We start from the raw sequence: 17,676 nt of genomic DNA, 5'->3' as shown, positions 1-17,676 counted from the left end.
AGGAGGACATAGAGAGAGCAGAAGCTATATGTAAAGCAAAAAACTGGATGCCCAGAACCCATCGAGCCCTGCAGATAGCTTGGAAGAAGCTAGAAGCACATTACGCTGAAGACACAGCTCAGATTCTTGCCAGAACTAAGCAGAGCTACTACGCTAAAGGGAACAAGGCCAACAAATTTCTGGTGGAAAAACTGGCGAAGACCAGAAAGAGGAATTCCATCCTAGGCCTCTGTGATTCCCACGGCAGAGTCCAGTTCGCAGAGGGAGACGAGCAACACATTGCAGTCACTCACCTCACAGACACGATGACAGCCTCCCCGAGATGCCCGAAAAGCAGCTCTCTTACCTGCGAGACGCAGCGCTTCCCCGGATCGCCCCTACGGTGCGAGACGAGCTGGAGACCCCGATCACGAGCGAAGAGGTCGACAAAGTAATCAAAAGTCTCAAACCAAGGGCCCCGGGTCCAGACGGATTCTCGACCCGCTTTTACAAAGTCTTTCGCTCGCAGCTGGTGACCCCCCTCACATTGCTCTTTAACTCCTTCTCTACCTCGGGGTCCATTACCTCATCCATGCAGGAATCGATCACGGTTCTCGCCCTGAAGCCGGGAAAAGACCCCAGAGACATCACAGCGTATAGATCTATCTCTCTACTGAAACTGGATGCTAACATTTACTCAAAGTTCTTTGCCAACCGATTAGTGAGAGTGCTCCCGGACATTATCGACCCAGATCAGACAGGATTCGTACTGAATAGATCCGCTGCAGACAACGTCCGCAGGGTCCTAAACCTGGTCGAAGTCACTCAGCGAGATGCACGTAAATTGGCTGTGCTAGCTTTAGATGCGAATAAAGCCTTTGACAAAGTAGATTGGTCATTCCTCCGATTCACCCTAGAGTCCTTTCACTTTGGACCCACATTTCAGGAACTCGTCTTGGCGAACTACCAATCACAGACGACCTTGCTCCGCGTTAACAGCTCCCTATCTAACCCGGTCCCCTTATCATGCGGCACCAGACAAGGATGTCCCTTGTCTCCCCTGCTCTTCGCCCTGATTATGGAGCCACTGGCCCAAAGGATCCGACTGAACCCCAGAATCAAAGGCCTCCAAGTAGGCCCCACTCAACATAAAATAGCACTATATGCGGATGATGTTATTAACCATATCAGACACCACCCAATCGCTGAGGTCCTCCCTGGCAGAAATTCATCGCTTTGGTAAAGTTTCAGGATTTGCGATAAACTTCGCAAAATCATCGGCTCTGGGGGTGACACTGGAGCAGGAAGATGAGGATTCTTTCAGAGCCCTCTGCCCGATCCAGCTCAGCGAAAAGTCCATCCCCTACCTAGGAGTACAGATCACAGCCCGACCGGAGGATACCTACCAAGCGAATTTTCAACCACTATTCAAGACCTTGGAGGAAGACCTCACTCGCTGGCTCTCACTGGAGATCTCACTACTGGGCCGTATAGCGGCATGTAAAATGAACCTCCTCCCACGCCTGCTTTACACCTGTTCGGCCATTCCAGTTTTGATCCCCCGGTCCCCAGTATTGCGCCTCCAAAGGAAGGTACTACGCTTCATCTGGAAAGGTAAGAAGTCAAGGATCCCGCTCAAGACGATGCTGAGCAATCCGAACTTGGGAGGCCTAGGAGTCCCAGACCTCCAGAAATACCAGATCGCGGCCCAGCTGGCTCACACTGTGGGCTGGACGATAACTTCGAACAGACTTAGATGGGTCGAGATTGAAAAATCCTGCTTACCCCTCCCTCTCCGCTTCCTCCTGTACCTTTCCCCCGTCCTCCGAAGAACGTGGCCAAACAGCCTCTCTTCCACTAAGCAGACTGTAAAAGCCTGGGAATGGACACGTAAACAGAGAGGAATCCCTAGAGGCCTAGGCCCAGCTTCTCCAGTATTTCATAACCCAGCGTTCTCCCCAGGAACCCACATAGTGAACTTTGAGAACTGGATCGTCGGCGGCCTCAGCTCCCTAAACCAGCTCTTTGAGAGGAATCAGCCACTCACCTTTTGAACAATGCAAAAACACCTTTGACATGGCGGAAACAGACAGATTCACATATGTGCAACTGTGGCATTAGTGCTCCCATCCAACAACACGCGAGGCAGCGACCCGAGATCTAGACCCTACAGAGCTGACAATCGCAGATTCCCCCCCCCCCCCCACACCGAGGGCGCATCGCAGCGATGTACAAGCTGTTGCAGACAAATCTCCTGGTCGCTAGAGCAACCTACATGAACCAATGGGAAACAGACCTAGGACACCCAATAGAAGACCAGGTCTGGTCAGACATTTGGTCTCGCACGCGGGCCTCCTCCTTCTGCATTGCTAATCGGGAGTGTGCCCATAAACTACTTCTAAAATGGTACTACCCGCCACTTAGACTATACCATTTCAACTCAGCCTTGGACCCTCGATGCTGGTGTCGATGCGGCCTACAGGGATCGTTCATCCATATGTGGTGGTCCTGCCCAGTGGTTGCAAACTTCTGGGCCCAATGCATGGCCACCATAGCAGACATAACTGGGATAAAGCTGCCCTTGGAGCCAGAATCAATCCTATTAGGAGCCCCACTTCCATGCATATACCCAAGGTCGGGTAGAAGAGCCACCCTCCTTACTCACCTCCTCCTGCCCGCTAAAATCACGGTGGCACGAACCTGGAAATCACCAGAGGGACCCCTGATGATCCTATGGTGGCTGAAACTTTGGGACATCTTTGTCGCAGAAAAGATCACAGCGGCAAACGGAGGCCTCCTTCACCGCTTCACGAACATCTGGTCCCAGTAATAGACTATGACTAGAGCTATCCAGCACTAACTTTTAAGCCACGAGCGGTAGCAAACGCTCTAACCGCGAGGAGCACGGAGATGATGCAACGGACAGAAGAGCAAGATTTGGACGTTAACTGAGGGGGGACGGGAATGGGGTTTATGGGGGCGGAGATGATCAATGAGCTGCACAGATTGTCATGAAAGAGTATGTTGTAATTTACTTTTCTCTGGTGTGTCGATCAAAAATAAACATGTTTAAAAAAAAAATGGTTGTTGAAAAGAATAGCCATGATTCTCTTTATTGCAATTTTACAGAAGGGCTGGATGGTGGTTCTCCAGTTTGTATTCTTGGGGAGTGGTCAGATGTCAAATCCTTTCATGAGGAGATTAAAACAGATCCTATACATTTAGGAATATCATGCAAGGAAATTAAAACGAAAGGCTGTGGATTCAGACAGAAGTAATAATATTCATAAATTATCCACCAAATATTGGCAATCCTGTCGATTTATGTTTTAGGAATGGGGAATTCAAAAATTAGACTGTTTACTGATGAGACTGCGCTTTAACCAACTTCCTACTAATGCACCCTTGGGTGCATGGTCTAATATACCATGTCAATCGACGAAGTGTCGGTTATGCGGTTACGGAAGTGGAAACTATATCCCACCTTTTAACTTCCAGACCTATTTTACAAACTATGTACAGTAGAGGCTATGGAAAGTTTGTAAGTGACTTTAATAATATTCAAACAGATCAATGTTGGCCCTTTTTGTATTCAACAAATGTTTCTATTAGTTATACGGCTGTATGTATCTGGATCAAATTGGCAAATGGACATTTTAACTAAATTTTGTTTGACTATTTGTGCTGATTTTGGATTGATGTAAATTAACTCTAATCCTGTAAAAGTGTTTTAATTAGGATTGAATATGATGAATTGTGATGTTATGTTTCTCTTTATTGTACTCATTATGTTTTATAAGTATCTCTATAGGTATCTCTTACAGTGTTAATAGGTTTTGTTTTAACCAATACACCTAAATAAAGTAAAAACAAATGTCTGTACTCTGCTATTGTTTATCTCTGGTAGCAACCACAGGCCCATTGCTTTGCTGGTCACTGTTGCTCTAATCCTTTGGTGTCTCGTCTGTGCAAAGATAAGTGGCAAGGTCCCAGAAAGCAGGTGAGGGGGTTATTGAGGGCTTGTGTCTTCGCAGTGATCATCCGGTCAAGGAAAGCTATCTCGGGTTCCTAGGTTTCCTTTTTGTTTCTTGAAATAATCTCGTGTATGCAGACCCTGACAGAGCTTCACCGTCTCATGCCTTGAAAGAGTTGAGGGTATTGCAGAGATTACTTGCGATTCTTTTTCAGTACTTCAGGACATGCCCCACGCTCTACAAGATAAAGATGCAGACTCCTGGGTTACATAGGTTGGGGGGTCTGGGATTTGCCTCTACTCCCAATCACACGTTTGCATCCATTCCATATTTATTGCCATCCACCTAATCAGTGGAGACTGACAACTGACATTCAACTTTAGCCAGCTTCTTACCAGATCTTCCGTCCAGGTGTTGACTCGGGGTTGAATCAAGTCACAATTCAGATGCATTAAATATCTAATACTGGCACATAACTCACAAATGCTATGGCCAACCAGTGGTCATCTTAACACTGAGGATTTGTTCTGTCAGGTGCACATTGTTAGGTACGATTTTCATAGAAATGGTAAATCTTCCTGACCTGGGTCAACCCCAGAACCTTTTGCTTTACTGGTGGATTAGTTTTCCTTACACCTTAGTGAGTGGGAACCTTTTTCCACACCCACAGAATCTTTTACTCTTTGTATGGGTGTCAGTTTTTAGAGACTCTAAAAAGACACTATAAAGTTACCCTCTTTAACAGCTTTTTGGCAATACATGCCTGTTGCTGTGTTGCCCTAGGGGCTCGCTCCCCTTGTAAGTTTTCTCTGGCTAACCTTGAGAGAACTACAGTTCCATGGGTAGAAAGGATCTTTGGATCCCTTTTACATATTTTGTGAAACCAGCACACCACACCTTATGTGGAGTGGTGGGGAGATGCAATGTATCCCTTTTCACACTAAAACTGTAGCAATTCTGTTACAGGGACGCGTTTACCTTCAATGGCTGGTGGCAGTGATACCTGGTATAAATTTGATGCACCTGTACCGTGGGCTGTGTTCACAGCTGCAGAAAAGTCATCTAAGAGTGCTCATTTCATCAAAATGGCACCTGTCTTCTTTTTTCGCCATTTTAGTGTTTTTCTTGTTCCTTCCCCTGACATCCAGGGTGGGAAATTCCTTTGTGTGGTTTCCCCTGGACTCCCTGCCCAGGCTCCAGTTGGTCTGTGAAGGCAGGAAGCGAGGGAGGAGTCCAAAGCTCCACAGTCTTTGTCTTCCTCCTTGCTTGAATGGGGACAAATCTCAGGGGGTTAGGGGGAGGGCTGGCTGTCCTGATTGGACAACCAGACCGCCCCTGTTTGTAAAATGCAGGGAGAGAATGCAGAGGTTGTGCTATAGTTCCTGTTAAATACTCAAATCTGGAAGCTGAAGACCAGTCGACCACTGGAACCAAAACTGAAGAGGATGATGAAGGAAAAGCGGCAAAAGACAATTTCCAGCGACCAGAGAGCCTGCTCTGTAATCGGAGCCTACTGTAGCCCTTCCTTCCAATTGACCTGGGGACTCCGAAAACGATGACCCTGTCCCAGTACCTGGTGAGGCCAACTAGACTCAATAAGACCTGCATTTTGAGCCATCCACTGTGTTGCTGCCACCTTGCGGGGCTGCAATACCCTGGGACCTCGAGCCATTGTGCGGTGCACTGTCTTCCGAATTCCGAATCTTGCTGAAACCTCGTGGGCATCCTGGTGTATCTCCAGAGAGACAAATCGAGTCCGAAAAAGTCCCCTCACCAGAGTGCTGGACCTTTGTTACGATGAGAATCCGACAACGATATTTTGTCTTCTTTTGTGCTCTTGAAAAAGGTGCCAAATCCACAGAACTGCATCCAGCCGCAAGGAAAACCTTGCCTAAAGCCTTCTCCCTTGATCCCTGCTGCAAAGTCCCTTCCAAGGTCCTGTTTTCAGTCACCACAACAAGGAATCCACTGACTGAGTTTTTGGCTGCAGATCCTGAAGTCCTCTTGCTGCAAAATCTTCAATGCTGAGGTCCTATGTTGGCTTGGGTTTGTACTTACCTTAAGTCTCTTAGGATTTCTGTGTAGCTGTGGGGCGTTTTCTGTGATGGGGACTCCTCATCCAGTGCACCCAGTCCCACTGCTAGAATCCTGCTAGGGTGTCTTCTGTGAAGCCCCTTGACCCTCTTCTAACTCTAAAAGTAAAATACTCACCTGTTTGCCGATTGTTCCTGAGGAACTCTGACTTTTGCTACTTAACAACCTATTCTGACACTGTCTGTTGGTCACTAGATCCTAGTGACCCCCTCTCTCCCTTCTGTCATTGAGAACACTCATGCACCAAGAATAAGGGAAAGCCTTTTAAGGGATTGGGCCTTTTGCCTAGAAATTAAAATAAGTGCTTAAAAGTTACTTAGTTGTAAAGAGTTGGTTGGTAACTGTAACTCTTAAGAGTGAACAGTTACAAAAGTTCTTACTTGCCTTGGATGTGTGATGCACTATTCTCAAAAGTATGGTTAACATCTTTATTTCCTTAGAAACCGTTTTGCCATTCTAACAGAAAGTAGATGAGAATGTATATTACTCACCTGTGATTTGGTTGTACCTCTTCCCAAAAGTAATGTGTTGGTTTCGCCAGATTATTCCTGTTAGGGTGATTGTAGGAGTGTCCCCAACTGGGTCTTGCTTCCCCTGACTTGCTGTTAGCATGTGCAGACTAAGACTGCATTAGATTCTACCTACCCAGAATAACCAAGTCATTCAGTAAAGTGTGACATGGCATGGTTTTGCTTTCCCTGTGCTGTTTAGACACACACAAGTCTTGGGTTTATACCTGCCCCAAGTGGCTGATAGCTCCTTGAAAAAGTGTATGGGGTTTACTCACCTAGTATAACTGTTATCACAAAAGTAGTTATAGGTTTCTACTGTACCTAGAAAAAGTGTTCCTCTATTCACAAAACGTATACTGCCTAGTTGACTACTTATGTGATTTGTTACTGAGCGTCACTGTACAACTGGTAGGGTCTACTGCCCTGGAATTACTTCATGTAATCTGAAAGTAACCATTGGTTTTTATTCCCCAAGAATAGGTGTGACCTATACTGAATGTGTATTAAAAGGTTTGACTTCCCTAGAACTACTGTTAGGTGTTCCAAATAAGATTTATGCTTTGGTAATACCTGCAAGCATAGTGTTGTGTTTTTATAAATCATAATTCTAATTACATATAATGTGATAGTACTCTTTATTACCCCTAGATTTATCGGGGCCTACTTGGATTTTAAAAAAATCCTTTCTTTTTACAATACAAAGTGTTTCTTTGGACCATTTGTATTACAATTTCATTTGTATGGATTCTACAGCCCTCTCTCCCTCTTGAGATAAACCTGGCTGCTCTGTCCACGCTACCATGAACTCAGGCGGTACAGCCTTATACTAATAGTGGATTCTTGTATTGCCTCAGTCAAATGGTTTTACTAAGCCCGTAGTTGGACTTCAGAAAAACTTTCATAACACACATTTCTGATTTTCATCCCTGACTTGTCCTTTGGCGTGGAACACAGAAAGGCAAAAAGGTATATTGAAACGATCGAGAAAATGTTTTAAAAACGTAGGCTTTGCACAAGAGAGACAGCTTAGGACTTATCACACAGACACTAACACATTACTGGGCATTGCATAATCAAAAGTCTGTCAATATCCTTGGTAAACACCAAAGCACAAGGTAACATGTGTTCGACACCCCTTCACCCCACTGGGATGAATGAGCAAGTCTGCAACAGCCTTCAGAAGAGAAATGGCACAAGGTTCAGAGATATGAGACTGCAGAATGTGTGGAGTGCTAGGGGTTTCTGCATTATAACTGAGCAGAATGTATATGTTCCCCCTTCACCATTTGTTTAAAGTCACCTGAATCCATTGCTAGAGGGGGCTGTAGAAGGAAAAATGGTGAAGATTCCAATCATACAAGACGCGTGTTTATAGCGATGTTTTGGGTATATAACCTGGTATACATTTCCAGACCGGTATCTGAATAACTCTCTTCTTCTCCCTTGATTAGCGTGTGCACTTGGATATTCAGGTTGGGGAGCATGCAAACAACTACCCAGAGATTGCTGCAAAGGACAAATTGACTGAGCTACAGCTGAGGGTGCGGCAGCTGCTGGACCAGGTGGAGCAGATCCAGAAAGAGCAGAATTACCAGAGAGTAGGTTTGCTTGGTGCTTGTCTTGGTTGTAGCCTGCTCAATGATCGCGGGTAACTGGGGGTGGGGTGGATGGGAAAGTTGTGCTTGACAAAAGCCAGCTGCATGGCTTGTCAGCATATTTGTTTGTGCATACCCTCAAGTGATGTTGCTCACAAATTCTTCCCTGCCCCTTTAATGCTCTTGGCATTCTGGCTAACTTCATTGCAGCTACAATACAGTAACGTTCTATTCAGACTGTGATAACCAGTAGAAGGAAAATGGAACTCTGAAGTACAGGTTGATCTAGAAAACCTGGGACAAATGGTGAAACATCCTAATTATTTAAATGGGGCCCATAACGGCTTCCATTCTAGGCCTTTGATTGGATATGTGAGTGCTTGCTCCTGCTAGTTGGGTACGATTTTCATTTCAGTGAGAAATCGTCCTGACCCATGTAAACCCCTGGACTTTGTCATTATTTTTCCATTATTCCTCGGTGAGTGGGAAGGGTTTCCCCTCTCACCTAGTCTTTTGCTCTTTTTATGGGTGACCTTTTTATGTCTCTCCATACGGTGTGATTGTAGTTCTAGTTTCCTATAACTTTGGACTGACTGTAAAGTACTATGGCAGCACACTGCATTTATAATGCAGTGGCTTCCCTTTTTAATTATCAAATTATTTCTTTGAGCTACTGTTCCCAAGAAGTAAAGTGGGATTCCCATCCCCACTACATTTACTTTAGTGAGCTGGCACACCCCACCTTATTTCTGTTACAATTACAAGTTTACTTGAATGGCTGGGAGCAGTATAACTACATTCATGACTTTTAGTCATCATTACTCGGAGGCTGTCAAATCAGCCTTGGTAATTCACAGGAGGGCCTGCTAGAATGGTGGGCTCCTTCTTCTTTTTTTTCACCATTTCATGCTTGCTTGTTGTTACTTGCCGTCCTAGGTGGGAAAGACCATGGTAGAAGTTTTGTCTTCAGCCGGACTTCTTTGTAATCTCTGCAGAAGCTCCATAGTGTCTGAGAAGGCAGGAAACGAGGGAGGAGTACAAAACTCTGCAGCCCTTTGCCATTCACCTTGCCTGAAAGGAGCCAGTTGCCTTTGGGGGAAGGTGGGGGGTGTAGGGGACTGGAGGGGGGGGGGCTGGCTATCCTGATTGGACACCCAGACCTCCCCTTTCTGTAAACTGCAGGCAGAGTTTGCGGAAGTTGTGCTGTAGTTCCTGATAAAGACATTTATTCTGGAAGCTACTGACAAGTCGACCACTGGAGCCAAATCCGAAGCAGAAGATGAAGAAAAGACTGATGTAACGATTTCCAGTGCCCGGAGGGCCTGCTGTGTAACCGGCGCCTGATGTAACCCTTCTTTCCAAAGCAACTCCTATCAAGAGGCTGGTTGGACCCATTAGTCTCAAAAAGACCTGCGTTTTGAGCCATCCCTCAGTGTGCAGCGACCTTGCTGGGCTGCAAACCACCAATACACAGGGACCTCAAGCCAGAGTGCAGTGCATGGTCTTTCAATGTCCAAATCCTGCTGAAACTTTGGACTCCTGCTGGACCTCCAGAGACCCGATTCTAATCCCTGAAGTCCCCTCACCAGAGTGCAGGGCCGAGAGAATCCGACCAGCGATATTTGTCCTTCATCTGGCTCCTGTAAAAAGGTGCCAAATCCACAGAGCTGCGAGAATCTGAGAATAATTCTTTGCTGGAAGCCTCCTATGGTGACTGCTGCTGCAAGTTCATATCCAGTGTCCATTTCTTCAGTCTCCAGACCAAGAATCTCTGGACTGGGGGCCTGTGCTGCTGCATCCTGAAGGCATCCACCCAGAAGCTTGTCTCTTCTCCTAGGGTACGGTTTGCTTGAGTAATACCTTAAGCCATGTGGGAATCCTGTGAGGCGGAGTGGGTGATTCGTGTGGTTGGGAGTTTGCCCATACTATTTGTCCAGGGTTAATGCTGGAACACATATAGGGAGCCTTCTGTGAAGTCCATGAACACTTAACTAACCTAAAGCTAATACTTACTTGTTGAAGGTATCCACTGGAACCTTCCTGCATCTGACCCCTATCCTGACCTGCCTACAGCTAGCTCCTAGCCCACTCGGGTTGCTCTTTTGCTTCTGTGAACACTCATGCTATGGACTAGGGAAGGACTACAAAAAAAGGTGTCTGCCTTGAAAACAATAACCCATGTAAAAGTACATATAAATGAGTTAGTGTTTTAACTATCTCTGAAATAAAATAAGTTTTCTTAAAAGTAATTCTGTTTTATTATTCTTAACTAAATGGGTGTAAAAGCTTACCAATAGGTTTACCTACCTTGACTGATTGTCATTCTTAAAGTGTATGTACCATTGGGTTTTGCTTTCCCTGATCTGCTTAGTGCAGTTCTAAAACCGTCTTGGAGTTCATCTTGGGGTTGCTTGTAGGTCCTTACTTATCTTGAACAGCTGATTGCCTTTCTTAAAAGTCTGCTAGTGTGCTTATTTAACTTAGAATTGTACAATCCACTTCTGAAAAGTATCTTTTGGTCCAATTTTCCTGCATTAGTAATAATGTAAAAGTTATGTACCAATAGGTTATACTGACCTTGAAGAGGTGCTGCTCTTCTAAAACTGACTGTAATACGGGGTTGTGCTTTCCCTGAACTGCTCTAGGGCACTTCTAAAATAGTTAACTGTATCCCTACTTATAATAATTATTGATTGTGATTAGTTCAAATAGAACTTTACACAAATCATATTAACAAAAAAAGAAATGTTAAAAATAACAATACGAATGCCAATAAAAGAAACATAATAAATTATTGCATTATTACGCACAGAATGGAGAGAAGGGGGGAGCATGAGTCTTGGAAATAACATTAGCATTACATAGTCCCATTCCGTATAAACCTCTCAATAAAGTCCAAAGCAATAAAGTTTACATAACGTCTCCTGGCCTTAAGACTTCTATGGTAAGCACAAACAAGTCTGACCCTCGTCAGACTGGTGATTAACTAACCATGTTTAAGTTTTAAGACCCCAGGAACTAAAGCTACTTTCAAACAAAAGACGTTATTTAGTTTTGTTACTAACGTTTTTTCCCTTAATTCCATACATTTTCATTTTGTTGCTGCTACTACAACACATTTTTAACATGTAATCAACCCCAATACAAAGCTATCTGGGGGGGGGAATTGAATGTGTATTGAGACAGTAGTCCCAAAAAGCAAAAAGACTTGGTCCTAATTGCCTCATAATTATGAACTAGACCGCCCAGGTTGCACATATACCTATGGGACCCATTGCAACACACTGCAAGTACGTGATTGGCAGTTTCAACTTTGTCTGAAGCTTTGCAGATGCAACAGTAACGTGCCTCAGCCCAAGGTGCAACTGGGGACATCGGTCAGCTAGCAGAGGTGGTTAGTACGAAGTAGTAAAATAAATCGTCTGACTGCCAGGTCAGGGCATAGGAGCAAGTAAGGTTGGGTATTCCTATAGCGATGCACCACATTGCCCCCCGCCTCCTACCCCTTTAATTTAGAGAGGTGGGTGTAGTTACTATACCAATCTCACCTGTTAAATCTCCTCTCAAAGGGCTCTTTGATGATGGGATATGTGGTGCCTTTGCTAAGGTTAGGATTTCAGTCCATTTTTTGTGTAAATGTCATTATTCAAAGTCACATAATTATTGCCCTTTGTTGCAACTTCCTGGTAACAAAGTTCTCCTAGGCTAGTCAGAAGCCAGCATGAAGGGCTTGTTCTAGATTTTAGGTATAGACACCCTCTTGCCCGAAGGGCCATTCCCTGTAGGGAAGTTAGGCCAAGCTCTAATCATATGTATTCAATCGGGCAAGAGGGGCTCATACCCAATAGACTACGCCAAAAAAACTCTGATCTTATTTAACCACTTTAATTCCTGCATAGCCAGTGCCTCTGTTCCGTAGAAGGGCAGGGCAGAGGCACTGCTTGTACAGAAAAATAAAACCAGCAAGCGAGAAGCACGTGTGATCACTTGCAAATTTGCATATCTGATAGGTTAGTTGCTTAGCCCTTCTGACATTTGTTTCAATTATAGAGCTATAAACGAAAGCTGCACTAAATTCCAGACCCAGGTATGGGTAACTCGGAGCGTAGTTGATGGTGCCCAGTCTTATTTCCATCTTGGCTCTGTTTACCTTAAATTAATATAATGTTTGTGTTTGTCTAGGTTAACAGCCAAGTCGTGGTCCTCAGCAAATCCTGCATGTTCATTCAGCATGTTTCTCATGCCTGTGAATGTTCGGTCAAACATGACTAGGTCGTCTGCATAAAGCATGGTGACCATTGGAGCACAGCCAACCTTCTGGGGGCAATTGGCTTTCCCCAGCAACTGTAGGGGGAGCCAAGACCCATCCTTGCTTGACTTCCCTTGTTGACCTGTATCGATGTTGTCACCGTTCCCTCATTGTCCAACTGAACACAAGCCCAGTTGTTGTTGTTATGGAGCAAAATCATGATTTTTAGTAGCCTACCTGGACAACCCAACTTCCTCAATTTTGCCCAAAGAATCGCTCTGTTACCTTGATCAAATGCAGACTTAGTTTACAAAGGTAATGTATAATGCTGTCCTGCCCTTACTACGTGCACCGTGTATCAAGGAGTCAAGTGCTCCAATGTTGTGAACAGTAACAGAACCTGGGCGAAAACCCATCTGGAATGGATCTAAAATATTGTTGACCTCTACCCATTTCTACAGCTCCTTTAGTACCAGGGTAGCAAAGAGCTTGCCGGTGACGTCCAACATGGACAGCAGTCTGTAGCTGTTAACCTTCACCCGGTGACCTTTTTTTGTACACAGGTATAATCACTCACTGCTGCCAAGAGGACGGAACCTTTTGCTTCCTGCACACCCTGGCAAATTACACAAGCATTACTTGGTCCGAATTGCCTGGGTCGCTCTGGAGGACCACCCATTGGGGCCAGGTGAAATAGATTTTTTTTTTTTATTTGACTGTTGCAGCCTCAATGATCCTATGTCCAGTGGTCACGCAGACCTTATAATGGGGGTCGCAGCTTCATGCTGTTGGTTCAGAAAACTTTGATTTAATGTGCACGTTCAAAACTGCACCAGAGATCAGGTTTACCGATGTTTTAGCCATCCCGCCTTTAGCTGTGGCTAACATTTTCCAAATTGTGCAGTGTCTCGCTTTTTTAAAGATGTGTACAATCCATTCTCAGCTTGCTCTTGCAGTCTTAGCCTTATATTGTCTTAGCCAAGACTGATTGTCTGTATAACATTTCAATAGTCTGTTATTATTAACATTTCAACCAGTGCCACTGCCGTCAATGCATGAGATTTATCCTGTAATTTAAGTGCTCTAATAGCCCTACGTTTAATGCGCTTGCGGTTACATATATTAATGTCAAATACATTTGGTAAGCTGTTTATTGCTAGCCACATTTTGGTTGCATAGCCCAAGCCCCGGTTTTGTGGGCTATCAGTTTGAGCCATTCTTCGATGTCATTGGCACTTTTACCTTTCAGCCCACACCAATCAAACTGGCCCTGGTCAAAGATGTCGGGACTTAATTTCCCTGTTTTGACCTTGGTGCAGTGTAATCTGTTCCCATCATGGTTTAGGTCCAGATCACCACACTACGGGTTATCCGTCTCAATCGCATTAAAGTTAATCGCCAAAATGAGCATGGCATGGTCGCTAAACTCATTTGGAACAATGGTGAGGGCATTTACGTACTCCAGTAGGCTATTAATACCAGCAAAATAGTCTTAGTCCCACTAGACCACGTTGTGCCATGCGGTCTGTCTCCCACAGTCCTTCCATTGAGCAAACTCAAGTGCCATTCACGCATATACAAACTCCACTGTGACCCCCACCCCCTTGCATTAGATACTTTGTGTGCCATTACACTGTGCTCTGCAACATTTTTATATGGGGCGCACCACTCTCTATCCACACATCCAGAGTTCCAGTTGCCACATGTCACTGCCGGGTTACTGGTCGCAAGCACTCCTCATTGTGTCAGAATTACATCTAAGTAGTTGAGCACTTTCTCTGAAACACTCATGCCTGGTGGGTCGTAGATATTTATGATCAACATGCACAATAATTCTCCACCCACCTTTGTATGAACCTCAACAGCCAAGACATTACTCCCAATGGAACGTGGGAACGAACGCACGGGCGTTGGAAGCACAGACCTTTTCAGGAGGGATTGAACCTTGAGCCATCCAGCGGTGCACAGTCTACCGAATTGCACTGAAACTTTGTGGGCATCCTGCTGGAACTCTAGAGACAAAATTCAAGTCCAGAAAGTCCCCTCACCAGAGTGCTGGGCCTTTGTAACAGCGAGAATCCGACCAGCGATATTCGTTCTTCATCAGTGCTGTTTGAAAGGTACTGAAACCACAGAGATGCTGAATCTAAGAAAATCCATAGCTTATGAAGCCCTCTGCCGAGTATTGCCGCAGGAGCTCGCCAGAAGTCCTCCCTCTTGTCCCCACGACTGAGGCACAGGAACAAGGGTCTTCTTGTCTGTAACCAGGAGGAATCCAGCTGGAACACTCTTCAAACCAGAGATACTGTGGGGGCTTGGGGTACTTACCTTATTGCCATAAGTCATGTTTTCTCAATTGACAAGTGCACTGGCTTACCTTTTTGAGTTGATCTCCACTCCCCTTGCACAGGCTTAACAGTTTGTGTTCCTTCATTGATGTTCCTGAACTATCTGACTTTGTGAAAGAATTTATCTAAGTAGTCCATCAGAACTATCGACTTGGTCCAATTGACTTTGGCTGTCCTGGTTCCTTAAAGGCACCACTTTACATCTATTGACTTTTGCATTGCTTGTCGCCTCATAGGTTGTAATTTGTTGAACACTTTTACTGCTGGCAAAGGCTTGCCTAGATTTCATTAGAGGATTCAAACTGTCTTCACATTATAAGAAAGTATGTTCTAACCTTTCTGGAAAGTATATATAAGGTTGGTATACTTACCTTAGAAATGTTCTGCCGCATATAAGCTTATTTTACTCACCTGTGAATTGGTTGTGCCTCTTCCCCAAAAGTAATGCTGTTGGCTTCACTTAACTATTTCTTTCAAAGAATGTGTGTGTAAGTTTCCCAATTGGGTCTTGCTTCCCCTGTTAGCCTGTCCAGAATAAGTCTGCATTAGGTTTTACCTACCTAGAATAACCTTGAGTTTTGCTTTCCCTGTTCTGTTTTAGACGGACACAAAAAAAAGTCTTAGGTTTATACCGACCCCAAGTTGTTGATAGCTTCTTGAAAAAGTATATGGGGTTTACTTGCCTCGAGTTAGCTGTGTTCCATCCTAACATAAGTCACAAGAGTTACTTCTTATCTCAATCTGTGTTTCACTGATCTCAAAAGCACCTGTAATTGAATATTATATCCTTAGGTTTTACTCATCTAGTATAACTGTGTGTCATCACAAAAAGTAATTATAGGTGTTACTGTACCTAGAATAAGTGTTCCACTATTCACAAAACGTATACTGTCCAGTGGACCTATTATGTGATTGCTTGATGAGCATCACAGTACAACTGTTAGGTTCTACTACCCTGGTATTACTGCATGTAATAAAAGTAACCATTGGTTTTACTCCCCAAGAATATGTGTGCCCTATACTGAATGTGTTTAAAAGGTTTGACTTCCCTATAACTACTTTTAGGTGTTGCAAATAAGGTTATATGATTTGGTCTGGTACCTTCATGTATTGTGTTGTGTTTTTTTGTGTTTATGACTTTGACCAGTACTTACCCCAAGACTTAACCTGGCCTAATTGTATTTAAAATGAACCTTTATTTTGTATAATACTTCGGGTTGTCAGTGTTTCTATTGATTCTTATGGGTGCTATAGAATCGTTGTACCTGTCTACAGCCCTCTCTCCCTCCTAAAATGAGCCTGGCTGCTCTGTCTACTCTACCACGATCTCAGGTGGCACAGCCTTATACTAAGAGTGGAGTCTTGTACTGTCTCAGTTGAAGGGTTTTGATGAAGTTGGGTAGAACTTCAGAAAAACTGCTCTAACATTGACGAATCAGGGATGTGGTTTTTGGCAAGTAACCATGTATCCGAGACACCTTCCGAGGTAGAGAAATCAGAGGTTCAACAAAATCTCCTCAGGATCCTCAGCAATGTAACTTTATGAAATAAGCCCATCGATGCAGAGCAGTTTAGGTTCTGTGTTCCTTCATCAAATACAGCCGGATCAATTGTGAAAACATCGCCTCCAGGGCATCGCTGGTGTGAATTTGCAAAGGGTCATGCAATGTTGGGATATATTCCTCAATATTTACGTCTGCATCAGTCCTCGGGTGGGGGGGTGGTAGCAGTGGGGGGGGGGGGGCAGGCAGGCCCCACTGCCCCTGCCAGCTTTCTGTTTTTTGTAAGTGCAAGCAGCCAACACAAGTGGAGCTGCATGTGCTGAGACATCTTCTTTCACTGGCCAACTGGTTAGAGTGCCCATGTTTTGTGCTGACCTCCTCTTGTGACTGATATATAAAGAATTTACGTTCAGGTCTGACCTTACCGTTGAATTTAAAGGCTGCCTATCACTCAGTTTAGTCTGGGCATGTTGAGCTTTCTTATTATTGAGCGCTATGTTCAGTAGGTGCTTCGCCAGCCGTTGCTGCTTTTGAGTGGGATGAGTAGCTGGGGAAATTGCAACAACCTTGCTTATGTTACGGACCTCTTGGCTTTGGAATGTGATGCATTAGGTGGATGTGGAACAAGTGATACGTTCATATTGATAACCAAGGGAGCACCTTGGTCGGTTATCAAAATGGTGTCCACTGCAAGCTTGTGGAGTAAAGTAATAACTTCCCCATGCCGTTTTACATACTCATGAATTGCTCTGCACAATTTGAGCAATATGTTTACCGCAAATTGTAGTACTCCCAGGTTAGAATTGGCCTTCAGATCTTCACTCGTACTATTATGGGTACTTTGATTGTTACTGAGCACGGGTGGAACAGTCTCATTACTTGTCATATACCAACTTGGGGCATACAGATAATCTCTGTTGGATTTTCGTTGATACTGCCTTCTCTCCACCTTCAGCTATAACGTTAGAGGATTCTTGGTTGACTGTGCTACCCATGCCGCTCATTGCACTACCTAGTAGAGCTTAACGTAGCCTCAGTAGAGAGTTATTGTTGATGTTGTGTGAGAAGTTACTCAGGCTCCCCTGCCGAAGAATCGGGACCTCGGTAACAGTAGATGGAGTTGGCTGTTTTTCAGACCTTATTATCTTTTTAGGATAAAACGCTGTAATTTTACCCCTTGTGTTGTCAGCAGCCAATGCTATTATGCTAAAGACTCCAATGCTTGCGACTTCAGTCTCTGGGCACCTGCCCCTATCCGTTCTACAGTTAAAAATGTTTTTTTCTGACCTGAGGCCATATGGTTTAACTTTACGCGTGGCACAGGATTTACTGCGACTTAACGCTTTACCTGGCATCATAACGGTTCAAGCTAAGATTTGGCTATGTTACACCAAGTGGTAATAGGGAGTATGCTATGCCGCCT

General features: G+C 44.5%; 1 protein-coding gene across 1 annotated transcript in view; it reads left to right on the top strand.

The window, feature by feature from the left end:
- Positions 1-17,676, top strand: part of TMED4 (transmembrane p24 trafficking protein 4) — a 145,761-nt gene that overhangs the window by 111,268 nt on the left and 16,817 nt on the right. Inside the window, exon 4 of the mRNA XM_069618963.1 lies at positions 8,011-8,157. Coding sequence (XP_069475064.1) covers positions 8,011-8,157 — 147 coding nt within the window. The remainder of the gene's footprint in view (positions 1-8,010; positions 8,158-17,676) is intronic.

Source organism: Ambystoma mexicanum, chromosome 10 (genome assembly GCF_040938575.1).
Source record: "Ambystoma mexicanum isolate Mex_15411 chromosome 10, UKY_AmexF1_1, whole genome shotgun sequence".
NCBI classification, from domain to species: domain Eukaryota; kingdom Metazoa; phylum Chordata; class Amphibia; order Caudata; family Ambystomatidae; genus Ambystoma; species Ambystoma mexicanum.
Note: the sequence above shows the minus strand (reverse complement) of the source record. Positions and strands in the feature narration are given on the sequence as shown.